At 40.0% G+C, this 22,168-nt stretch overlaps 1 protein-coding gene across 7 annotated transcripts in view; it reads left to right on the top strand.

Annotated features, from left to right (window-relative positions):
* Fam13b (family with sequence similarity 13 member B) overlaps positions 1–22,013 on the top strand; it is a 68,330-nt gene extending 46,317 nt beyond the window's left edge. For 2 of the 7 annotated variants that reach the window (XM_048442492.3, XM_087896165.1), the window contains exons 12-22: positions 809–874; positions 2,204–2,414; positions 6,386–6,515; positions 7,048–7,129; positions 9,431–9,660; positions 12,496–12,579; positions 12,829–12,924; positions 15,292–15,375; positions 15,468–15,631; positions 17,519–17,620; positions 19,883–22,013. In XM_048442492.3, coding sequence (XP_048298449.3) covers positions 809–874; positions 2,204–2,414; positions 6,386–6,515; positions 7,048–7,129; positions 9,431–9,660; positions 12,496–12,579; positions 12,829–12,924; positions 15,292–15,375; positions 15,468–15,631; positions 17,519–17,620; positions 19,883–20,006 — 1,373 coding nt within the window. In that variant the 3' untranslated portion in view covers positions 20,007–22,013. The remainder of the gene's footprint in view (positions 1–808; positions 875–2,203; positions 2,415–6,385; positions 6,516–7,047; positions 7,130–9,430; positions 9,661–12,495; positions 12,580–12,828; positions 12,925–15,291; positions 15,376–15,467; positions 15,632–17,518; positions 17,621–19,882) is intronic. The other 5 variants (XM_087896167.1, XM_087896166.1, XM_087896169.1 and 2 more) reach the window with 5 other exon arrangements.
* Positions 22,014–22,168: the final 155 nt, after the last annotated feature.

Here is a 22,168-nt window from a genome sequence, read left to right on the forward strand (position 1 = left end):
CCACAAATTGAGGCCCTTCTCTCTCTTCCCTAGTAAGTGGGGATTTTGTTTTTTCTCACAGGGTAGTTAGCAGAGCATAGTCAGCAAGCAGGTTGCACATGTCTATCACAGCCAGTGTGGGTTTGTGGTAGTTCAAAAATTTTTAATGGTGGACATCTTTCCCTCAGTAGTAAATCTCTTAAGGAGCATGATGCATAACAAAGGTAGATTTTTGTTACTTTTCTGTTTTTGGTCCTGGGTATAGAACCTAGAGCCAGGAAAATGCCAAGAAGCACTCCGTCACTTAATGATACCCTCAGCCTTTTATTTATTTATTTCTGGGGTTGGGTGGGGGTGGGGTTCAAGACAGGGTTTCCCTGTACCTTTGGAGCCTGTTCTGGCACTCGCTCTGTAGACCAGGCTGGTCTCACACTCCCAGAGATTCACCTGCCTCCACCTCCCAAGTGCTGGGATTAAAGGCATGCGCAACCACTGCCTGGCATCCTCAGCCTTTTAAGAGAGTTGTTTTCTTTCTCTCCGTCTTACTAAAAGGCTTCAAAGTATACCTGACTAAGATGGCTCGGTTCTTCATCCTGTTTCTATTATTTAATAACAGTCATTTTTGGGTTTGCCTTACTTGATGAAATATAAATGTATATTTGCTAAAGTTTGGTTAGTAATTTCTTTGCACAATGTTTTTGAGCAGAAAGCCTAACTGGTCTTAGGGAAATGTTTTTGGTATCCTTGGCTTTGTGTTATGTGTATGGTTTGTTCTGCCTGTGCTGTGTGTTCACTGTAGTGTTTTTTGCCATTTTTTCCATTTTATTAGCATCATGCCTTATCACTTTCCCCCTCATTGATTTCAAAACAATGCATCTGCAGAGAGATGGGGAGGGTAAGTATGGTTCACTATAGTTTAGTTTTTTTTTCCTTTTTGTGGGTCACTTTGTCTGTCTTTTCATTAGCCCTTCTCCTGCTGTCCCCAAATCTTAGGAAAACTTGTATTAAAAGTGCAGGAAAAAATGTTTTTGTTAATTTTTTTTCTTAAAAAGTGGCAATTTCTCAAAATGTTCCTTATTAGTGTTATTTGCTGGGACACAGGTAAAAGGGTTGCTTTGAAATCACTGTATTGCTGAGTTTGTTGTGGGATCACATACTTGTTACCCAACTTTTAGTCACCAAACTGATATAGGTTTCAAAAGCAAGCTAAGTTATTTTCTAAAAACTGTTAAAAGATAATGCTTTAAATGGCTGATCCATAACATTAAATGACATCGCTGAAGTGGTTATCTTGATTATTGTCTAAAGAAAGGGACAACGTAAAGTTTTGATATGTTAATTCATTGTTCCATTAGGTATCATCAAGATTTAAAATTTTAAGTCGAATATATAGCTAAGAAGCCCTTCCTCTCCCACACTCCAGGGATGTTTAAAGTGTTGTATTTGGCATATATTTGTAGATGGTGTGTGTGAGCAGAGGCATAAGCTATATTAACATGGCTTCAGTGGAGAGTATACAGGATGGCTGTGATAAAATAAATGCTGTTTCGTTCTCACTTAGATATTGTTGCGGGGATTAAAGTGTGTGTGTGTATCTTATTTATAGGAACCTCATAACAGAAAGTAACTATCACTGTTTTAATGTCAACTGTTAACATTTTTTCATATTATTTAACATATTGTGAATAGGGTAAGTTGGCTCCTCACTCCAAATATTAGAATTCTTATAGTGTTAACTTCCATTTCTTAGTTCTGTGTAGTGTGGGGAAAACTTTCATATTTTACCATAGCCAGCCATACCATCTGATAATGAGAGAGTTCATACATCCAGTGAGTGAGTGTTGAGTGTTCACTGCTTCTAGGACTTGTATTGAAAAAGTGTTTTTCTGTGTAACAGCTTTAGACTATTGAGTAAGGATTATATTGAATAACATCTTTAGAATTAACTTTAAGAAATTTAATAGTGTGCTTTCTTGATTTGTTACTGGGTTCAGGCATTTAAGGTGAATCTCTGAATGAGAGGATGTCAAGAATGAAGCTTGGATATTTCTAAACTCCAGCAAGCATTGTGAATATGCTATAGTGTCTCTTGCTTTGATGTTTTCCAGTATATAGATATATGTGTGTGTGTGTATATTAATAAGCAAAACATATAAAATGAACCCATTGGATAATGTTGTAGACTCAAGATACTCATAATTCTGCCCTTGTGTTTGTTTCACAGAGCCGTTTCCTGCATTTAAGTCTTGGCAGGAGGACTCAGAGTCTGGAGAAGCTCAGCTGTCTCCGCAGGCTGCAAGGATGACTCACCATCCCCTGGGAGAGGACTGCCCTCCAGTGTTATCACATCGTAGTTTAGATTTTGGACAAAGTCAGCGTTTCCTCCATGATCCAGAAACACTGGATTTCTCGTCCAAGGCCCTTTCCTTCACTAGGTATGTGATGTCACATACTTGAGGCAGTTCTTATTCTATACACAGGTACTGCTAGGCCCGCAGTTTAAAGCTGCTGTCCCCATTCCTGGAGTATGTTTTGTAATTCCCTAGTTGTTGCATTTTGAATTTATTGAGGTTTATGTAGTACTTGGGGTTTACTGTTAGACTGTAGGCACTTCATGGTTCAGTCCTTATTCATTTATTCATTCATAATTGGAATGCAAGACTCTGAAGGGGAGAAGCTGACTAGTTCCCATTATTCTAATTGAAACTTAATTTTTATTGGGTTCCTCAACTGTCGTGGAAGTAGGAGGGAGATAGTGGTGTTGGCATCCTCTTGTAGCATCATAGAATGCACCTTATTCCCAGAGGGAGCTAACATGCCACTGAGTGGGCCTGTCAGTCTCTGACCTCCATACTCTTTCTGTGTGTGTGTGTGTGTGTGTGTGTGTGTGTGTGTGTGTGTGAGAGAGAGAGAGAGAGAGAGAGAGAGAGAGAGAGAGAGAGAGAGATTTCAAAAAGAAAGAAAAGAAAACAACAGCAAAATCTCAGAAATGTCCAACTGTGACAGAAGCATAAGGAAAATTCACATAAGAGGGAATATTGGTTCATCAGTTCCAAGATAGCAATGTCTGTCTTCCAGATTGAAGCTATAATGCTTCTTCAGTCTATGGAGTTGGAGCAGGGTCAAGAGCCAGACTGCTAAGAACTCAAACACAACACTTCATGAAATAATAGAGGAAAGAACAACGGGTTTTCTTAGCAGGTGTCCTGGAGTTGCAACTTGTCATTCATGGTTGACAAATTAATTTTGCTGTTGAAAATGGAAACTTTGATTACTTTTATTCAGAGAAGTTTAAAATGTATTATTATTCCTGTTGCTGTGTGTGATGTGCTGGGAATGGGGCTCTCTCATGCCATAGTGTGCGTGTGGAAGTGAGGGGACAGCTCTGTAGTCAGTCTGCTCTCCTTCACCTTATGTGGGTTCCAGGTGTCAAACACAGGTCCTGCACAGCAAACGCCTTTATCTTTTGATCATCTTGCCGTTCTAGGCAACTTTTTTGATGGTCAGAAAAGATAGACATTGATGGTGCTCATGAAGATACAGACGCTAATATGACTATTATACCTCTTCCAAAGAACGCCTCCAGATCAAGGGAGGCATGCTTCAGGCTGCTGCTGCATCTTTAGAAACTGGCTAGTGATATAGGTCTGAGATTTAATACCCCTTTCTCCCAACTAGACTCGACAGTGAGCAGGGAATATTACCTAGTTCTTAACACAAACAACATTCTCCTTAGGGCAAGGAGGAGTTTCTCGGGATGGGAGCAAGTTGTCTCATCAGATGTTGGAGCCTATTGTGTATATCTCATAGGTAGAAAGGCTCATCACCCTCCTGTGCTTCTGGGTATGCCTGCATTCTGAGGTGGAAGCTCCCCCAGTTGGCTAGCCTGGATACATACCAGGGAATGCTATAAAGAATTGGGGCAGACATTAAAAACAAGCCATGCCTGCAAGCAAACCTTTCCTGCCATATTGGAAAACTACTGAGGCAGAAGCCCCAATAGCCCAGCAGCTTGGCAAGATACTTTTAGGTTAACTTTCTAAAAATAAAATTCAAGTTTTATAAGTGCTTGAAGATATTTTCACAGTTAAAATGACTGCAGACAAGTAATCTGGTCAATAAAAACACTTCAGAAATTATAAAGTTCTGACCTGTTTTTGTTACGCCTTCATATCACTGTGTTTGTGATTATTATTTATTTATAAACAGGATTTTGTTTAGCCAGGTAGTTCCAGAGTACTGAGATCCATACTGTGTCTGGTTTCTATGGTATTAAGGACTAAACACAAGACTCCTATATATGTGCACTGTACTGACTGAGCTACATCCCAAGACTTAATATTCTGATGTACATGTATTTTGTTTTATCATGTTAAAAGCCAACATTGAGGTGGGGCTGATGAGAGAGATGGATCAGGCGTTAGGAGCACCCACCCACACTGTGCAGCTTACAACTATGGGTAACTCCAGCTTCATGGGGGGTCTGACGACTTCTTGTGGCCTCATAGGCACTGCACTCACTTGTCCATATTGGACTGAAAAGATGACTTAGTAACTTAGAAGCATACTGCCCTTGCAGAGGACCCAAGTTCCATTTTCAACACTCAGGTGGCTCACAAGCACATTTAATTCCCATCTCCAGGAAGATATGATCCTTCTGGCTGCTGAAGGCACCTGAATTCTTGTGCATACCCCCTCCCCACCATACACAAAACTAAAATAAAAATTTAAGCAGCTAACATAGCATATACTTCCAAATGCTCTAATAGTAGGATACAGCTTCGAATATTTTCTGTAGGAAAAAATGCAACAAGCAAACATCATTATAAGTGATGCTAAATAGGAAATGATCACATTGTAGCACAACAGGGCCCGTTTTTCATTTGCTTTTAAAGAGCCTTTGTGTAGGAGCTAGAGCGCATGTACTGCTCTGCCAAAGGACCAAAGCTTGATTCCAGCACCCATGCCAGGCAACTTAGAACTTTCTGTTACTCAAGCTTCAGGAAGATCTGTCGCCTCTGACATGTACTGGAGTGCTCACATATAGACACAGACAGACATACACACATAATTAAAAATAATTTTGTTTTTTAGACAAGGTTTCTCTGTGTAACAGCCTTGGCTGTCCTAGAACTCGCTTTGTAGACTAGGCTGGCCTTGAACTCAGAAATCTGCCTGCCTTTGCCTCCTGAGCGCTTGAAAGAGTATGGAGGGGGCAGGAGAGAGGGAAGGGGAAGGAGAAGAGAGAGCTGTCTGGAATGAGAGAGTGACTGTTAGCACTGGTGAAGTTCAGAAATGCAAGGTAGGATTTGAAGGCTTTACTGGGAGCTGCGTGGTTTGCGTGGCTTCCTATCCCCGTGAGTCCTTTTTTGGAAAGTTTTTATTTTCAGCACTGAATGTAAACACAGGCTTTAAACTCTGTGAAGAATGTATATGCAGCACCACTTCCTTCCAACTAGCATTCTTAACTACAATTCTTTGGGGTAGGGACTTGCTTCAGTGGTTGAGTACTGGCTGCTCTTGCAGAGGACCACACCCACATGGTGGTTCACAACCATCTGTAACTCCAGTTCCTGGGGATCTGATGCTCTCTTCTGGCTTCCAAGAACACTGAACACACAGTGATATATAGGCATAACAAAATACAGGCAAAGCACCCATACATATAAAATAATAGTAATGACAACATCAACAATAATAAATAATACAAACCTTTTGACAGGGTTCCCAGTATTGTTTATTATTGTTGTTGATGTTGTCATTACTATTATAATTCCCTGATGGTCAGTTTAGGCAGCCTTCTGACAGGCTGGGTCAAGTTGCCTAAACTGACCATCAGGGAATCAATAAGAAACCTTGGTCATTTAAACACATCCCCACTGCAATTTTAATTATGTGTATATATGTTTTTCTGCATGTGGGTTTGTGTGTGTGAGTGCAGTGCCCACAGAGGCCAGAAATGTCAGGTCTCCCAAGGTTGGAATTACAGATGATCATAAGCTACTGAGAAGGTGCTAGGAACCGAACCTGGGATCTCCTGGAAGAGTAGCCAGTGCTCTTAACTGCTAATTCATCTCCTCTTGAGACATATTTTGTTATCATATGTGATAGCTAATTTGTTTTATTGACTGTCCCTTAGTATTAGGAGTTTAATTTTCACTTAAAATTACTATTTTCATTATTGTTGTATTACATGCTCATGCCACAGTGTTTATATGAAGATCAGAGGGAAAACTGCTGAGCCTTGGCGCTGGTCCTTCCTTCACTTTTAAGATGTCCTTACTAGTAATAGCAACACATCAGGGCAATAAGTAATGCCATTAATTATTGAAAATTACAATAAAAATTACAATAAAATTACACTTGAAAATTTAACACATCATGTTGGCCTGTTGTTTTAAATCAGAATTCGAAGGTCATCCTTTAGTTCAAAAGATGAAAAGAGAGAAGACAGAACACCGTATCAGTTGGTCAAGAAACTTCAGAAAAAAATCAGACAATTTGAGGAGCAATTTGAAAGGGAAAGAAATAGCAAGGTAAGTTTCTCGTGCTGCCTATAACAAGTCTAAATTCATACTACAGCCGAGAGAGGAGGATCTTAGAGTGGGCGCTCCAGCTCTCTGCTCAGAACACACCCGAGATCCTAGAGAAGCAGTAGTGGTCCTAGACACCTGCGCGCCAGCGGGTCCTCAGGACTGGATTGCAGGGACAGTGTGTTTTTATGTTTTCATGTGCAAACAACGTTTTAGAATTTTTAAACTAAATTCTTTACATTAAAAGATCAAAGTTTTGCTCTGAGATAAACCACAAGTAACAAAAGGGGAGGGAGAAATGAAGAAATTGTGTACTTCTAATGATTAGAAGTCTGATGCCTAGAAATGAAACACTACCTTCAAACCAGGCTCCTCCCAGCTGTCTGACCATGAAAAGCTCGATAACAGATGAAAGTAAAGTGAGAATTGAGTGAAATTTATGTTATAGGAACCATAAAATACCATGGGGAATAAATAAATTAATGTAACTGTTGTGTATTACAAATGTCAGTGATCCTTCTCCATAACTTTATAGCCCTCCTACAGTGACATTGCAGCCAATCCGAAGGTATTAAAATGGATGACAGAGCTTACAAAGTTACGGAAGCAAATTAAAGGTAAAAGTGTGCATTTTGTGGAAAATCTGCATCTTAAAAGCATAATTCTGTACCAAAATTTGTTATAATTTTTGATAATTTAAATCTTGGAACTGCTGCACGCCTTTAATACCAGCACTTAGGAGGCAGAGGCAGGCGTATCTTTGAGTTCGAGGCCAGCATGGTCTACAGAGCAAGTTCCATGACAGCCTGAGCTACATAGAGAAATCCTAACTTGAAAAATAAAACAAAATAAAAAATAATAAATCTATTTGGAGCTTTTTTGGGGAAAAAATAGATTTCCTTTTATTTTTAAGGCCAGTAGTGCATATTGAAAAATGAGAATCTTTGTGCTGTGTTCTTTCCAATGTCTTGTCTTGTATGAGTATTATTACTCTTTTGGAAGATCCCTACATTACATTCATATGTGCATTGATCCTGTACAGTTTATCTGAAATAGTTCTAAATATCGAGTTGCTTTGGGTTTTGGTAGGTACTTCATTAAGATCTTTGTGCATGGATGGGAAGTAAAATTTTATCTAAGCTAATATAACTAGGAGCTGGGAGTGTTGCTCAGTGGTGGAGTACTTTCCTACTATGTGTGTGGCCCTGTGTTCCATCTCTAGTCCCTAGGCTTAGTGAATTTTTGAAACTATAAAAATTAATTGCTAAATTGTAAATTTTTCCTGAGTCATAAATTATGCCAGATATTTTAGTATAGTGTTAATATGGTTAAATTTTATTTATTCTGTGTTTACTGAGTGTGCTTTAATAATTACCACTACTTTAAAAGTTACTTGTGTGAAGAAAGGGCTTACAATGTGAATCATTGCTTTGATTCATTTGAACTTAGTGAAATTTTTAATATCTAAGATTTAAGACATTTTTCCTACTGTTGTAGACTTTAGTCTTGTGGTTAAGGTCATTTCTTTGAACTTTTTTAAAAGAATTATCTCCCTCTATAGTTCTAGTAAACATTTCCTTATTATTTAAACCACTTTCCAGCCATTAATTATGACATTAAATTGACCAGACAGCCTAATTAATGTTCCAATTCTCTCCCACTCTCACTGTCCTGTAGTCCGTCCTTTGCACACCATTGGAAGTATTTTTTAAAAAATATGGTTACTTTTTTGTTACATTCTCCCACTGGGTTTCCCTTTCTAAGTCTAAACCCTATACCATAGCTTTTAAGAACTTGCACACACTGCTCTTTGTAGATTTTTATCTTGTTAATGTCTCATTTTCTGTTCTCAATCTTAGAAGAATTTAGGGCTTTTGACCAGGCTATTGTCTCAATTGGGCACAAATGCTATTTCCCTAAGTCTTCTGTGCTGGGTATAGTTGAATGTGGAATATTCTATTCATTCCATGTTCAACCAGAATGACACCATTGAGAGAGGCCTTCTTTGTTTTTTTTTGTTTGTTTGTTTTTGTTTTGTTTTTCCAGACAGGGTTTCTCTGTGTAGCCCTTACTGTCCCAGAACTCTGTAGACCTGGCTACCCTCCTGAATGCTGGGATTAAAGGCATGTGCCACCACTGCCCAGTTAGACATTCTTTTCTTTGTTAATTCTACTTAGTATTGTTCTTCCTCCACAAAGGATGCTCTTTAGCACTGTGACTCCCACTTTAATTTTTGTTGTGTGCAGTCTAGAGTTCAATGTCAAACACCTTTCTCAATAATTTAAAAAAAAATCAATTTTTTTTTTTCTTTGAGACAGGGTATCTCTGTGTAGCCCTGACTGATCTGGAACTCACTGTGTAGAACAGGCTGGCCTTGAACAGAGATCCACCTGCCTTTGCCTCCCTAGTACTAGAATTAAACGCGCATTGCCTCTAAACCCAGCCCATGCTCAGATATTTTAAGACAGGGTCTCTCATTGAACCTGGAGCTCACTGAATGGTTAGCTTGGCTAGGCAGCAAGCCTCAGAGCGCCTCCCACCTCTGCTTTTCCCGGGCTGGGTTATAGGTGCTGGGGATCTAACTGAGGTCTTTAGGCTGCACAGCAGACACTTTCCCAACTGCACCATCTCCCAGCCCTCTTTTTATCTTCTTCATAACACTTAGCAGTTGAAATAACTAAAACTATTAATAGAATTGTCTTTCCTTCCTTGAAAAACAGTATGTACACCATAAAAATGTGTTTTGTTTACTTCTCTTTGGTGCTTATAAAGCTATCATGCTTTGCAGTAGGCTACTTATAAATATTACATAAAGGGACAAGTAGGATAGTTCTCTTGCTGTGTGCACACTGCATGCTAAAGGTGTGGCTTGGAAATGTATGTTACTGATTATTAATCATCTTATTTCTGAAATTTAGATGCAAAACACAAAAACTGTGATGGAGAATTTGTACCTCAGACACGTCCTCGGAGTAACACTCTTCCAAAAAGTTTTGGCTCTTCTCTAGACCATGAAGATGAGGAGAATGAAGGTGAGCCCAGAGTCATTCAGAAAGAGAAGAAGCCGTCTAAGGAAGCCACTCTTGAACTTATCACAAAACGATTGAAGGAAAACCGTGCTGAGCGTCACCTACCTGAGGATATCAAGGTAATGCTGAGCTATGGTCTCTGCCCGGGGTAACCTTTAAGAGTGCCTGAAACGAAATAACTAGCACAGCAGGGTGGAGCATGGGCTGCCTGACTTTTCTACCCTTCAGATCTGCCACTTCAAAATATGCTTTTAAAACTTGGAGTACTATGTATTAGTGCATGTTGCAGGTTGTTGGCAAGATACTGATGTGTAGAGTATAAAATGGCTGAATTTGAGTGGTAGCTGTATATATTAGCCTATTGGACTCTGGCATAAACTGTGTGGGTTCTGCCACATGGTTTTTTTCAACATTCCTATGAGAAATATAAATGTGATATTAGCCATTGGAAAAAAAAAATCTTGCCAGATGGTGGTGGGACACATCTTTAATCCTAGCACTTGGAAGGTAGAGGCAGATGGATCTCTAAATTCAAGACCATCCTGGTCTACAGAGTGAGTTCCAGGATAGCCAGGTCTACACAGAAACCAAACAAACAAAAAAGATAAAAAGAAAAGATACCACTCAAAAGCCTGACATGGTGGCACATATCTGTAATCCACGTACTAGAGAATTGGAGGCAGGGGGATCAGGAGTTCAAGCTACATAGTGAGCTTGAGCCCAGCAAGGGCCACATGACACCCTGTTTAAAAAACAAAACCAAACAACCAAAAAACCTGGACAATCTAATTGTTAGCAGGATTGCATGAATTATGTTTTTTAGGAATGATTACTGTTGTGTATGGTATAGGTATGTATGGATCCATGCTTCTCCGTGTGCATGGAAGCCAAAGGCAACCATCTGGTTAGGACTGTCTGCCTCGGTCCCTAAGACAAGATTTCATTGCACCTGTGAGCAGACCCCATTACCCCACAAAGTCCTCTGTGAGGCAGTCCAAGCAGAGCTCTTAGGAACCACGTTGTATGTGAGGTGAGATTGCTGGGGAGATAGTCTCAGGGGAACCCAAGACACCCTGACAACAGAATCCACCTCTCTAGTGATTTAAATATGTGAGTCTTTGTTTCCCTGGAACAGGGCTAAGTAGTCTTTTTTACCCCTCCTTCAGCGTTTTCTTTGTTCTTGTGGCTGTTTTTGTTAGAACAGCAGTCTACTCCCACTGCAAGTGGTTTGGTTGCATTAGCTTAGTTCAGATTTACAACCCTAGATTTCAGAGTTGAGACTTGAAAGTGGAATGGCAGTTTGTGTAGGTCTACACTCAGCTGTTGCTTACGGCATGAGAGTGTCCAAAGTGTGATTTGTAACTTCCTCTGGTAAGAGGCTGAGAACTGTTTGCTGTTCCTGGAATCTGTAGAATTTATTTGGTCTAGTTGAAGGGTATCTTGTGGAACATTGGTTCATTGAAATAATGGATGAGTCTGTGGAATAAAAGGAAAATTTGTATACAAACACGTAGGGAGTTCTGCCTGCCATGCCATTCAGAATATTAAGATAGGTGTATTACACTGTAAAGAACATGTCAGCCCATATAGAGGGAAACATGAAGTTATAGGATGGAGGTCTAAGGTTTCAATTGGACGTTTTTGAGCTTTCAATAGGATCTTTACACTATATTCCCTGGGTCAGCTGTTTATGTGTTGAAATGTGTGTCTGCCTTCACTAGTCTTTTGGTGTCTCATTTATCTATCTATCTATTTGTCTGTCTGTCATATCATCCATCCATCCATTTTTTTTGTGCCAGTTGAATCCAGGGACCCTTGCACAAGCTGGGCACATGTGCCACTGAGTTCCATCAGTATCCTTATTTTTTTTTTGAGAAAGGCCCTCTCTCATTGTGTAGGCCACACTGACCTTAAATTTCTGATTCCTCCTCTTCTGCCTCTAGAATGCTGGATTATAGGCCTCTGACCACAATGCCTTGCCTGTAGTCACTAGTCTTTTTTTTTAAGAGTGTGTGTGTGAGTGAGTGTGTGTGTGAGCGGGTGAGTGTGTGTGTAAGTGAGTGTGTGTGTGAGTGAGTGTGTGTGTGAGCGGGTGAGTGTGTGTGTGAGCGAGTGTGTGTGTGAGCGGGTGAGTGTGTGAGCGGGTGAGTGTGTGTGTGAGTGTGTGTGTGTGAGCGGGTGAGTGTGTGTGTGAGTGAGTGTGTGTGTGAGCGGGTGAGTGTGTGTGTGAGTGAGTGTGTGTGTGAGCGGGTGAGTGTGTGTGAGTGTGTGTGTGAGTGAGTGTGTGTGTGAGCGGGTGAGTGTGTGTGTGAGTGTGTGTGTGAGTGAGTGTGTGTGTGAGCGGGTGAGTGTGTGTGTGAGTGTGTGTGTGTGTGAGCGGGTGCAGGTGCGCATGCCACAGCGTACACAGGGAAGTCTTAAGGACAATGTCATGAGTTCTCTCCTTCAGCCATGTGCTCTGCAGATTGAATCTGGATTGACCTGAGGTCCTCAGGCTTGTGGGTCAAGTGCTTTTAAAACGTGCTGAGACAGCTTTCTGCCCATATTTATGGTTGTTTTGACAAAAAACTTTGAAACATTATAAAATGTCAAGCAATTATGAAAGTTTCCTATGTGCTAGATAGGCACCATTACAAGTGCTTTTACATGGATGAATTTGGACCTTTGAGGCAGAATGGAGCATTACTGATTTATAGAGTAGGATGTTAAACGCAAGGTGTCTAAGGTATGCAAAACGGCACTATTAATTTATACAACATATAAATTAAGCCATAAAAATGTATTGATTGACTTACTGTGATATTTGAATTGTATGGGAAGCTGAAAACTACAGCTGCACGTCTATAATCAAAGAATGCATTAGCCAACCCTGTTTTGCTGACTGTCCGCTCTTTCACTGATTTCACTGTGGGAGGGAGGAGAATATTGACACCAGTACTTTGTCCCCATTCTAGAAAATGACAAAAGATCATTTGATAGAAGAGAAAACATCTCTGCAGAAAAGCCTGCTTTACTATGAAAGTCAACATGGAAGGCCGGTAATTTCTCCCCCACTAAGACGATTTGCTTTTTTCCTCTTTAAGCAGACCATGCTGCTAGTAGCACACCACAGCCCATGCTGTGTCTGCACTCTTCAGTGCTTTTATCCAGCACTGTCCCTAGAGTTGGGAGATCACCTACTAACTTAAAAATTAAATTTGGGGTGAGGGGATCATATTAATTTGTTTTTGGTGTCTAGATTTCTAATAGTAAGGTTACTTTGCTTCACTTTTTTTTTTTGGCTTCAGGTGACCAGGGAAGAAAGGCACATTGTTAAGCCTCTGTATGATAGATACAGACTTGTAAAACAGATGCTGACAAGAGCTAGCATTACTCCTGTCCTTGTAAGTAAACTAAACAAATGTTTGGTTTTGTTTTTAAAGACAGAATCTCACTTTGTAGCCAAAACTGGCTTGGAACTCACTAGTCCAACCAAGCAGGACTCTTAAGTGGCATAGTTATAGGTGTACATTGCCGTGCCTAGCACAAGTATTTCTTCAGTTTATTTTGACAAAATATAGTTAAGAAAAGAAGGGTGATGAAACAAATTTTCATAATATTTTTGAGACACACATGACCAAGGCTGAAAAGTTGTTGTGATTATGAATTTAAAAGAGTAGGAGATGCCTATGACTATTTTCTCGGCACCTTGGTCAACACTTCCAGGCGTGTGGTATTAAATCCTAACAAAAAACACACGGGTTAGAATATGATGACCCTGAGATCCAGGTGGTGCTTTTGTATGCAAACTTACATAAACGGCAAAGTAGTACTTGTATGTTGTGCACCTCACCTAGCCTCTGCTTCAGTTCTTGCCTATGGATACTCTTGTACTGATCACCGTGAAGGTGTACCTCTAGTTGCATTGCAATATAAATGGGTTTTAAGCATTGATTTATGTAAATGTATACATGGTAAGAGTGGTGGTCAGAGGACAGGTTTAGGGGATCAGTTCTCCTACTACTCAGGTTTCCAGGGTTCAAACTCAAGGTAAAAAAAGCTTGGCAGTGAGACTGAACCATCTTGCTGATCCTATAAATGGGTTTTAAGAAAGAACCTATCAAGACAATACCTACTACCAGGTGTCTGGCACCCGCTTTTAATCCTAGCACTAGAGGCAGGCAATCTCTGAGTTCAAGACCAGCCTAGTCTACATAGGGAGTTCCAGGACAGCGAAGGCTACACAGAGACAGACCCTGTCTCAAAAAACAAAACTAAATTAATCAAACAATGCTAATTCACAGGGCCAGAGAGATAGTTTAGCAGGTAAAGGTGCTTGCCATCAAATCTGACCTGCTCTTCTGCACACCACACCCCTCTCTCTCACACATACATGACCACACACAAAATTAATAGAATAAGATACTTTACATGATGCTTATCTGTATTAGTGTATACTAAAACAAACACAAAATAGCTTATTTAAAATGGGGTCTTGCTGTACTGTCTAAGGTGATTTTGAGTTGTGAGCGTATGTGTATGATCTTTTAGCCTCAGCCATCTAAGTAGCAGGGACATTGAACATGCTGACGCGAAAAATGAAATTTATAATACTTAGATACAAGTCAGGACTATTCTTGGAGAATTACAAGTTTGATGCTAACTAGAGCAACTTAGCATGACACAGTCTTAAAACGTTCTTAAAAGTGGAGTGCTGGAATGTTGTTAGTGGGCTAATGATTATCTTGCGTGCTAGGATGAATAATATCTTAGGATTTGATTTAGTTTAGTTTTGCTTCTAAAGAAGAATTCGATGAGGTCCTGAGACTCCAAAATAAAGATGCTTGAGCTGGGTGTGGTGGCACATGCCTGTAATGATATCACATGAGAGGGCTGAGGCAGGAGATTCATAATCCACATATTCAGTCTGCTATGTAGTGAAACTCTGTCTCAGACAAAGGGCTGAACATCACACTGTGCTTGTGAATCTGCCGGGCTTTTCTGAACTATCAGTTAATACCCTTACTATATCATAAAAGTAAAATGTAAGAAAGGCGAGTCTAGTAAAGAATTTTTTTAAACATTTTTAAAGATGCTCTAAGATTTTGAAAATAGTTTTTATATATAGTTTTCTCTCTTTTTGTTTTTTTTTGGGGGGAGTTGGTTTTGTTTTGTTTTTTTTGTTTGTTTGTTTGTTTGTTTTTTTGAGACAGGGTTTCTCTATGTTGATTTGGAACCTGTCCTGGAACTCATTCTTGTAGACCAGGCTGGCCTCGAACTCCCAGAGATCTACCTGCCTCTGCTTCCCTGGTGCTGGGATTAAAGGTGTGCGCCACTACTGCCCAGCATTTATTTTTTTCATTTTTATTGAAAAAATTTTCAGACTGTATTTTGATTGTTCATTCCCTAAACCTCCCAGATCCTCTCCATCCTCCTAGCCCCCAACTTCATGGTCTTGCTTTTTCAAAAACAAAAGAAAAAAAAAGAAAAGAAAGAGAAAGAAAAAGAAAATAAGAAGAAAACAACAAAAACCAAAAAGTAGTTGGCCAACAGAAAACACACTTGATGTTTTTGTGTACTTTTGTTTTACTTTAGTATTTTTTTATCTTACTAATTTTTCTTTTTGGTTTTCCTGTTTTGAGTTTTGTTTGCTTGTTTTCTGGGGGGCTGCTGGGGACTGAGTGAGTCTGTTGATGTACCATGAGATGGGTGTGAAGCAGCACTAACCTTTCAATCTGTGAATTTTGGAACTGGTGTTGCTAATTTTACAGGGATCTCCCTCCACAAAGCGCCGTGGTCAGATGTTACAGCCAATCATAGAAGGAGAAACAGCACATTTTTTTGAAGAAATCAAGGTAATTGTGTAGAAAAGTCATTTTTTAATTACATTGCTAACAGGAAAGTGGAAAGTCATGACCTAAGTGGCTCTACTTGGTCATCGTTTTAGGAAGAAGAGGAAGATGGTGTCAGTCTGTCCTCTGAGTTAAGTGACATCTTGAAAACAGCCATACACACACAGTCATCGTTGGAAAATTCAGAGTCTGATGCTGAAGAAAATCAAGAAAAACTGGCTCGGGATCTCCGCCTATCAAGTACTCGGGCAGCTTCTATGTAAGTACTTGGGTTTGTGATTTTAACTTATTTCATAATAAAACTTCCATATCAAGATATCCAGTATAAACAGCTGAATGCTTGGAAGATAGTAATTTTAAGAGATTATTAGAAATTGCTTTGTGAGATACTTTTTATAAGTATGATTTACAAATAGAGATTGTAGTTCCAGTTGCCTTCCCTTTTGTGTGTGGGGGCTGCTGCTGGTGGTGCCGTGAATGGAACCCAGGACCTTATGTATGGAAGACACACTGTATTCCCAGGCCTCATTTTACCTTCTGTTCTAAAATTGTGTGAGAGGGTACCCTTTGCCCACTGCGTGGGTCTGGAGGTCAAAAGACAGCCTTAAGTGTTGGTTCTCACCCCTGCCTTGTGTCGTGATTTTGATTTCTCTTGCTGTTTTGTGCCATAAGAGTGCTGGAATTACAGATATATGGCACCTTGTTTGGCTTTTTAAAAAATATTTATTTATTTATTTATTTATTTATTATACAATATTCTGTCTGCATGTATGCCTAAGGCCAGACCCTCATTACAGATGGTTGTGAGCCACCATGTGGTTGCTGGGAATTGAACTCAGGACCTTTGGAATTTGGAAGAGCAGGCAGTGCTCTTAACCTCTGAGCCATCTCTCCAGCCCCCCCTTGTTTGGCTTTTTACATAGGGTTCAGGGATCCAAGCTCACGTGTCAGGCTTATACATCAAGCCTGATTTGTTGAGTCCATCTCCCTAGCCTATAGTTTCTATTTCTTTATTAAATATTTCAATTAAAAAATGTACTCAACTTATAACAGTTATAGGAACCAACTGAGAATTTGTTTTTTATTGGCCTGCTTATTTGTAGGTGGATTTATGACAGTGGTTCTCAACCCTTAATTCACCTTAAAATTAGAAAGGTTCATGTGTGTGTGTGTGTGTATTCGTGTGCACTTCTTTTTTTTTAATTTTTTATGATTTATTTATCTTTATTTTATGTACATTGGTGTGAAGGTGTCAGATCCTCTGGAACTGGATTTTTAGACAGTTGTGAGCTGCCATGTGGGTGCTGGGGAATTGAACCCAGGTCCTCTGAAAGAGCAGTCAGTGCTCTTAACTGCTGAGCCATCTCTCCAGCCCCTCGTGTGCACTTCTGAGTAAGTCAGAAGTCAAACTTGGATGTTGTTCTTTAAGAGCAATTTCCCTTTTTAAATAAGACTCTTGTTAGGTTTTTTGTACTTTTTAAAAAATTTCATTTTAATAAATAATGTGTATATTTGTATGGATTTATGCATATGTTGAGTGCCTCTGGGGGTCAGAAGAATACATTGTGAGAACTGCCTACACATGGGTGTTGAAAACCTAACTCAGTCCTCTTCAAGAGCAGTAACTACTGAGCCATTTTTGCAACGCACACTCATTTTTACTTATGGGTGCTTATGTGTATGGGTGCTTACTTATGTGTATGGGTGCTTTGCCTGTGTGTGTCTGATGCCCCCCCGAAGGCCAGGAGAGGACTTCAGGTCTCTGGGACTAGAGTTATATACAGTTTTGAGCCACCATGTGGGTACTTGGAATTGAACTAATCATTGCCCCCCCCCCCTTTTGAAACAGTGCCTCTCATTGACCTTGGGCCAGGGATCTTTCAAGAACTGGGATTATAGGTGCACACCATTGCACCCAGAGACTTTATGTGTGCCCTGAGGGTCAAGTTCGGGTTCCTCGGGGGCTGTGTAGCAAGCACTTGAGCAGTTCCCGCAGCCCCAGAACGGTTTCATGATTTAATTTATAGTGGAGTGTAGACATTGGTACATTTCGGAAAGCCTTAGCTGCAGAGAGGACTAGAACCAGTGTTAATAGAATAAAGAAACTGTATCATTTAGTAATGCTTTGCTTCCATTTTAACTTTAGGCCTGAATTACTGGAACAGCTTTGGAAAGCCAGAGCTGAGAAAAAGAAACTACGTAAAACATTGCGGGAATTTGAAGAAGCATTTTATCAACAAAATGGAAGGTTTGTTAAACATTGTAGATGTTGACATCTTTCTCCTTTTACTCACAAAATGTATGTTAAGGTAGTGGAATACATGGGATTAAAAACACAGGCACTGATGCTTGCTGCAGCCAATGCTGGCTACCAGTTTGATCCCCAAGACCTACATAGGGGAAGAAAAGAATCAGCTCCTAAGGGGTCTCTTCTTATCTCCACATGACACATGCACTCTCATGTTCCCATACACTAAGAAGAAGAATTACACATTGCTTATAGGATGTTAGCCCTGAAATACAGGTTTTAGCTCTAAGACTATAGCTTGGTGCAAGAGCATTTGCCCAGCATTTGCAAAGCTCTGGGGTTTAATCCCCAGCACTGCAAAAACACAAAAAGAAAATTATATATATTATTTTTATATTGTATAATTAAATATATATATGTATGTGCGTATACACACATATGCATATATATATATATATATATATATATATACATGCATACACACACACACACACACACACACACACATATAACTATGTAGACCAGACTGGTCTCAAACTCAGAGTTCCACTGCTTCTGCCTCCTGGGATTAAAAGGTGTGCTTCACCACTCCCAGCCAATTTTATAACAGTCTTTTATGCTCTCAAGACCTGCTGTTACTAAAGTCAAGGAAAAGTCATAATTGGAGTAAGCATATCAAATATTTTAAGGTTTGTCTAAAGCCATTCTTGTTGGTTTGCAGTGCTGGAGCTCAAACCCATAAGGCAAGCATTCTACCACTGAGCAATATTTCTGGTCCCCAGTGATATGATATGATATGATAGATATTAGTGACCTGTCTCTCTGAGATGATCTCATTATGTAGCCATTACTGGTCTGGAACTTGATATGTAGACCAGGCTGGCCTGGAACTCAGAGATCTGCCCGTCTCTGCTTCCTGAGTGCTGGGATTAGACACCATTGGCTGTCTGGATTCTTAATTTTTATCCTGAAACAAGCTCAGGTTGTCAATATACTGCTTGTTGGATTATCCCGGCTACTCATTCTGGAGATTCATAGGTATGTGAGTCTAAACAGTATGCCATATGCCTTTAACTGCTTTGCATAGTTGACCTATATCCCCAGAGTTGGGGGCTGGGGAGGCGTGTGGATAGGAAGATCCCTGGGCTCACTGAACAGCCAGTCTAACAAAAAACTAGAAAGCTTTAGGCTCTGCGAGATAACCTTGTGCTGTGGAAACACAATGAAGAGTGATAGAGCCAGGAGATAATTTTAGAGTTTCACGTCTATGTGGGTTATCAAGTATGATTTAAACAATCTGAGTACTGGGGAAATGGCTCAGTCAGTGAAGTGAACCTTCACTACTGTGAAGCCTGCTCTGTGGACCCGAGTTTGATCCTCAGAGCCCAAACCAGTTGGTGGGTATCTGAATGCTGTATCGTTGGGGCTTGATAGCCAGTTAGTGTTGGGGACATTTGCTTAATAATGCAAAGATGTGTTGCATTCTTTTATGTTGCATTTGTTTAACTCTGTGAAGCTGTGCTACTTTGCCTGTCTAAAGCACCTGATTGGTGTAATAAAGAGTTGAATGGCCAATAGCAAGGCAGGAGAAAGGATAGGCAGGGCTGGCAGGCAGAATAAATAGGAGGAGAAATCTGGAGGAGGAAGAAGGAATGAGAAAAGGAGGACTCAAGAGGCCAGCCACCCAGCTACACAGCAAAGCCTCAGAAGAAAGATATGCAGAAATAGAGAAAGATAAAAGTCTAGAGGCAAAAGATAGATGGGATAATTTAAGAAAAGCTGGCTAGAAAAAAGCCAAGCTAAGGCCATTTATAAGTAATAAGACCTTGTGTGTGATTTATTTGGAAGCTGGGTGACAGATTCCCCCCTCCCCTCCAAGAGTAAAGAGTAAAAACAACCACCAGCAAGCTCAGGCAATAGGAAAAAAACAAGGTGAGTAAGACACCCAAGTAAGACACCTCTGACTCGTGCACACACGTGTACAACATACGTATACACAAAAGCGTGTAAGAAAATCTAAGAGCTATAAAGGCATTTTCCATGCAATTCCTTTATATTGAAAGAAAACAAATTATACTTGAGGTGATGGATGCTGAAGTATCCACTAATGGAGTGGTTAACTAAATATGTAAAATGACTCATGGTAGCCGGGCAGTGGTGGCTCATGCCTGTAGTCCCAGTACCAGCTTTTATTTTACCATAAATTTGTAATATTACACTCCATACGAGGACAACTTTTAAGTCAGATTTTATCTTCCATAGGAATGCCCAGAAAGAGGACCGCGTCCCGGTGCTGGAGGAATATAAAGAGTACAAGAAAATTAAGGCCAAGCTTAGACTTCTGGAAGTTCTTATCAGCAAACAAGACTCTTCAAAGTCCATATAAAATATGTCCCCTGAAAATGGACATCATAAAGTCAGTTGTGTTCTATGAAGGTTCATCATGTGTACTTGGCTCGCACTTGAGTTCACTGTCAGGCACTCAGAATCCACCCCCTTTGCACTTGTCTGTGGTTCAGTAGGGAAAGGAAGGCTGCTCCACATTACCGCAGACTCCTCTCCACACTTAGCAAATATGCAGATCCCTCACTGTTTACTATAGGTACAGCTATTAGCAAAAGACAAGAATTTTATTCTTTTCACTTCAAGAACTTTGGAAATACAAAGCTTTTCTTGTTTACAGATTTGTTTTTTATTTTTCATTACTGAAGAAAATTGAGAGGAAAATCTTGACACTGAATTCTTCGGTTGCCTTTTTCTTACAGAATGACTGAAAATTTAAAAGAAAAGCCTATAAACGTGACATATGCAACTGTATTCTGTTTTTCCTAGAAAACCAAACTGAATTTTGAAATCTTAGTGTGGAACACCTTTCTGTGTAATTCCCAGAGTGACAGCTGCACAGATAGGTACTTAGCCAGAGTTTGCAAATCCGTGGTCTCACCTGAACGAAGATAACGTGGGTAGACCACAGAGCAGCCTTGCTTAGTCATTTGAAACATTGCACACATCCCTCAGAGCTGAATCACATCACATGCTGCCTACAGGACTTCAGTTACTGTCTACCAGCAATGATGTGACTTGTCTGGATCAGATCCTGCGCTGTCCCCCCACCCATCTCCAGATAATGTGAGAAAATAGCCGTGCCAGTATGGAGGGACTTGGATGGTGCTCAGGTTTGTGTATTTTATCACATGGGCCTCACTTGGCACAAGAATGATCACACCTAAGTAATTGTGTTCTTTACAAGGGCTATACCACTGCAGCTGTACAGTCCATTCAGGGGCTGCATCTCCCTCTAAAGTGACCCCTCCCCCAGCCGCTTACAGGATGTGTAGTGGTATGCCCCTTGTCACAGACTCTCAGCATCTCTCTTCCTTTGGCTTTGCATGGCTTTTCTTCAGGTACTCTGCTAATCATTTTTATGGAATAGTAACTTGTGTTAATAAAACAGATGTGGGTCAGGCTTTATCTGAGTGGATCATATCTCCCACCCCCGTCCCTGGTGCTTTTTTGAATTGATAAATGTTTCACTTTGCCCATGCTTTGCATGTAATGACTCATGCATGATTTTCTTAATATTAATAGTTTGTTTCATACAAATGGAATTTCACAACATCTTTAATAAGGTGAGGAAAGCATGAACCTCGAACTTCTGGCACTATTACCCAGTAAGAACATGAGGTAGCTTGCTAATAAATAGTGTCTCTAGTACTTCCCATCTCACTCGTGTGTGCAATGCCTTTTTCAGAGGAGAGGGAAACATCCAGCGGTAGTGAGTGTATAGTTGGAAGATTTTTAAAAAGCACTAAATCCAGCCTTGTTTGTGTGGTTCCTTTTGATATTGCTAGGTCATTCATAATGTAATTTTAGGAAAGTAATTAAGAATGCCAAAAAAATGTATCATTTGATTTGAGCCCATCATGTGGTGTACTTTTTTAGTTTCTTTTGGTCTCCAGACAGGATTGCTACATGTAATTTTATGTGCACTGTATATTTTTATGAATGTTTTATTTTGTATACCACATGCAAAAATGTCCATGTGCACTATTTAAATGTTAAATAATATATTCCTTCTCTATAATGCTAAATCTATTTGAGTACAATATTTTTATAAGTCTGTGGCCTGACTGGTTTCACTGAGTTGCGCTGCGTCATGGTTTGGTCATTAGTGGTAGTTGGGCTGAGTAGTGAGGAGACGGCACTCTTCCCGTGCTGTCGCTGACTCGAGCTAGGCACCTGCGAGAGTTTTACTTTGGTACAAATAAAAATTATATCTATATAGAAATATTATATAGATATATATATATGTTCACCAGTATAATTACATTGCTGTGTTTGTTTGGCACTTCATTGTACAGACTTTTGTAATAAAAGGACTTTAATGTTCTAAGTCATTGTAAATGTATGATGTTTTTCTAGAAGGTTCTCTTAGGCTTATTTAAATTGCCCTACCCAGTGATGATGTAGGGGACATACTAAGGTTGCTCAGCAGGGAAGAATCTATACTGCTTCTCAGAGCTATTTAGGAGATAGGCAAACTACCTT

The sequence above is a fragment of the Myodes glareolus genome, chromosome 13, assembly GCF_982192425.1.
Source record: "Myodes glareolus chromosome 13, mMyoGla1.1, whole genome shotgun sequence".
NCBI classification, from domain to species: domain Eukaryota; kingdom Metazoa; phylum Chordata; class Mammalia; order Rodentia; family Cricetidae; genus Myodes; species Myodes glareolus.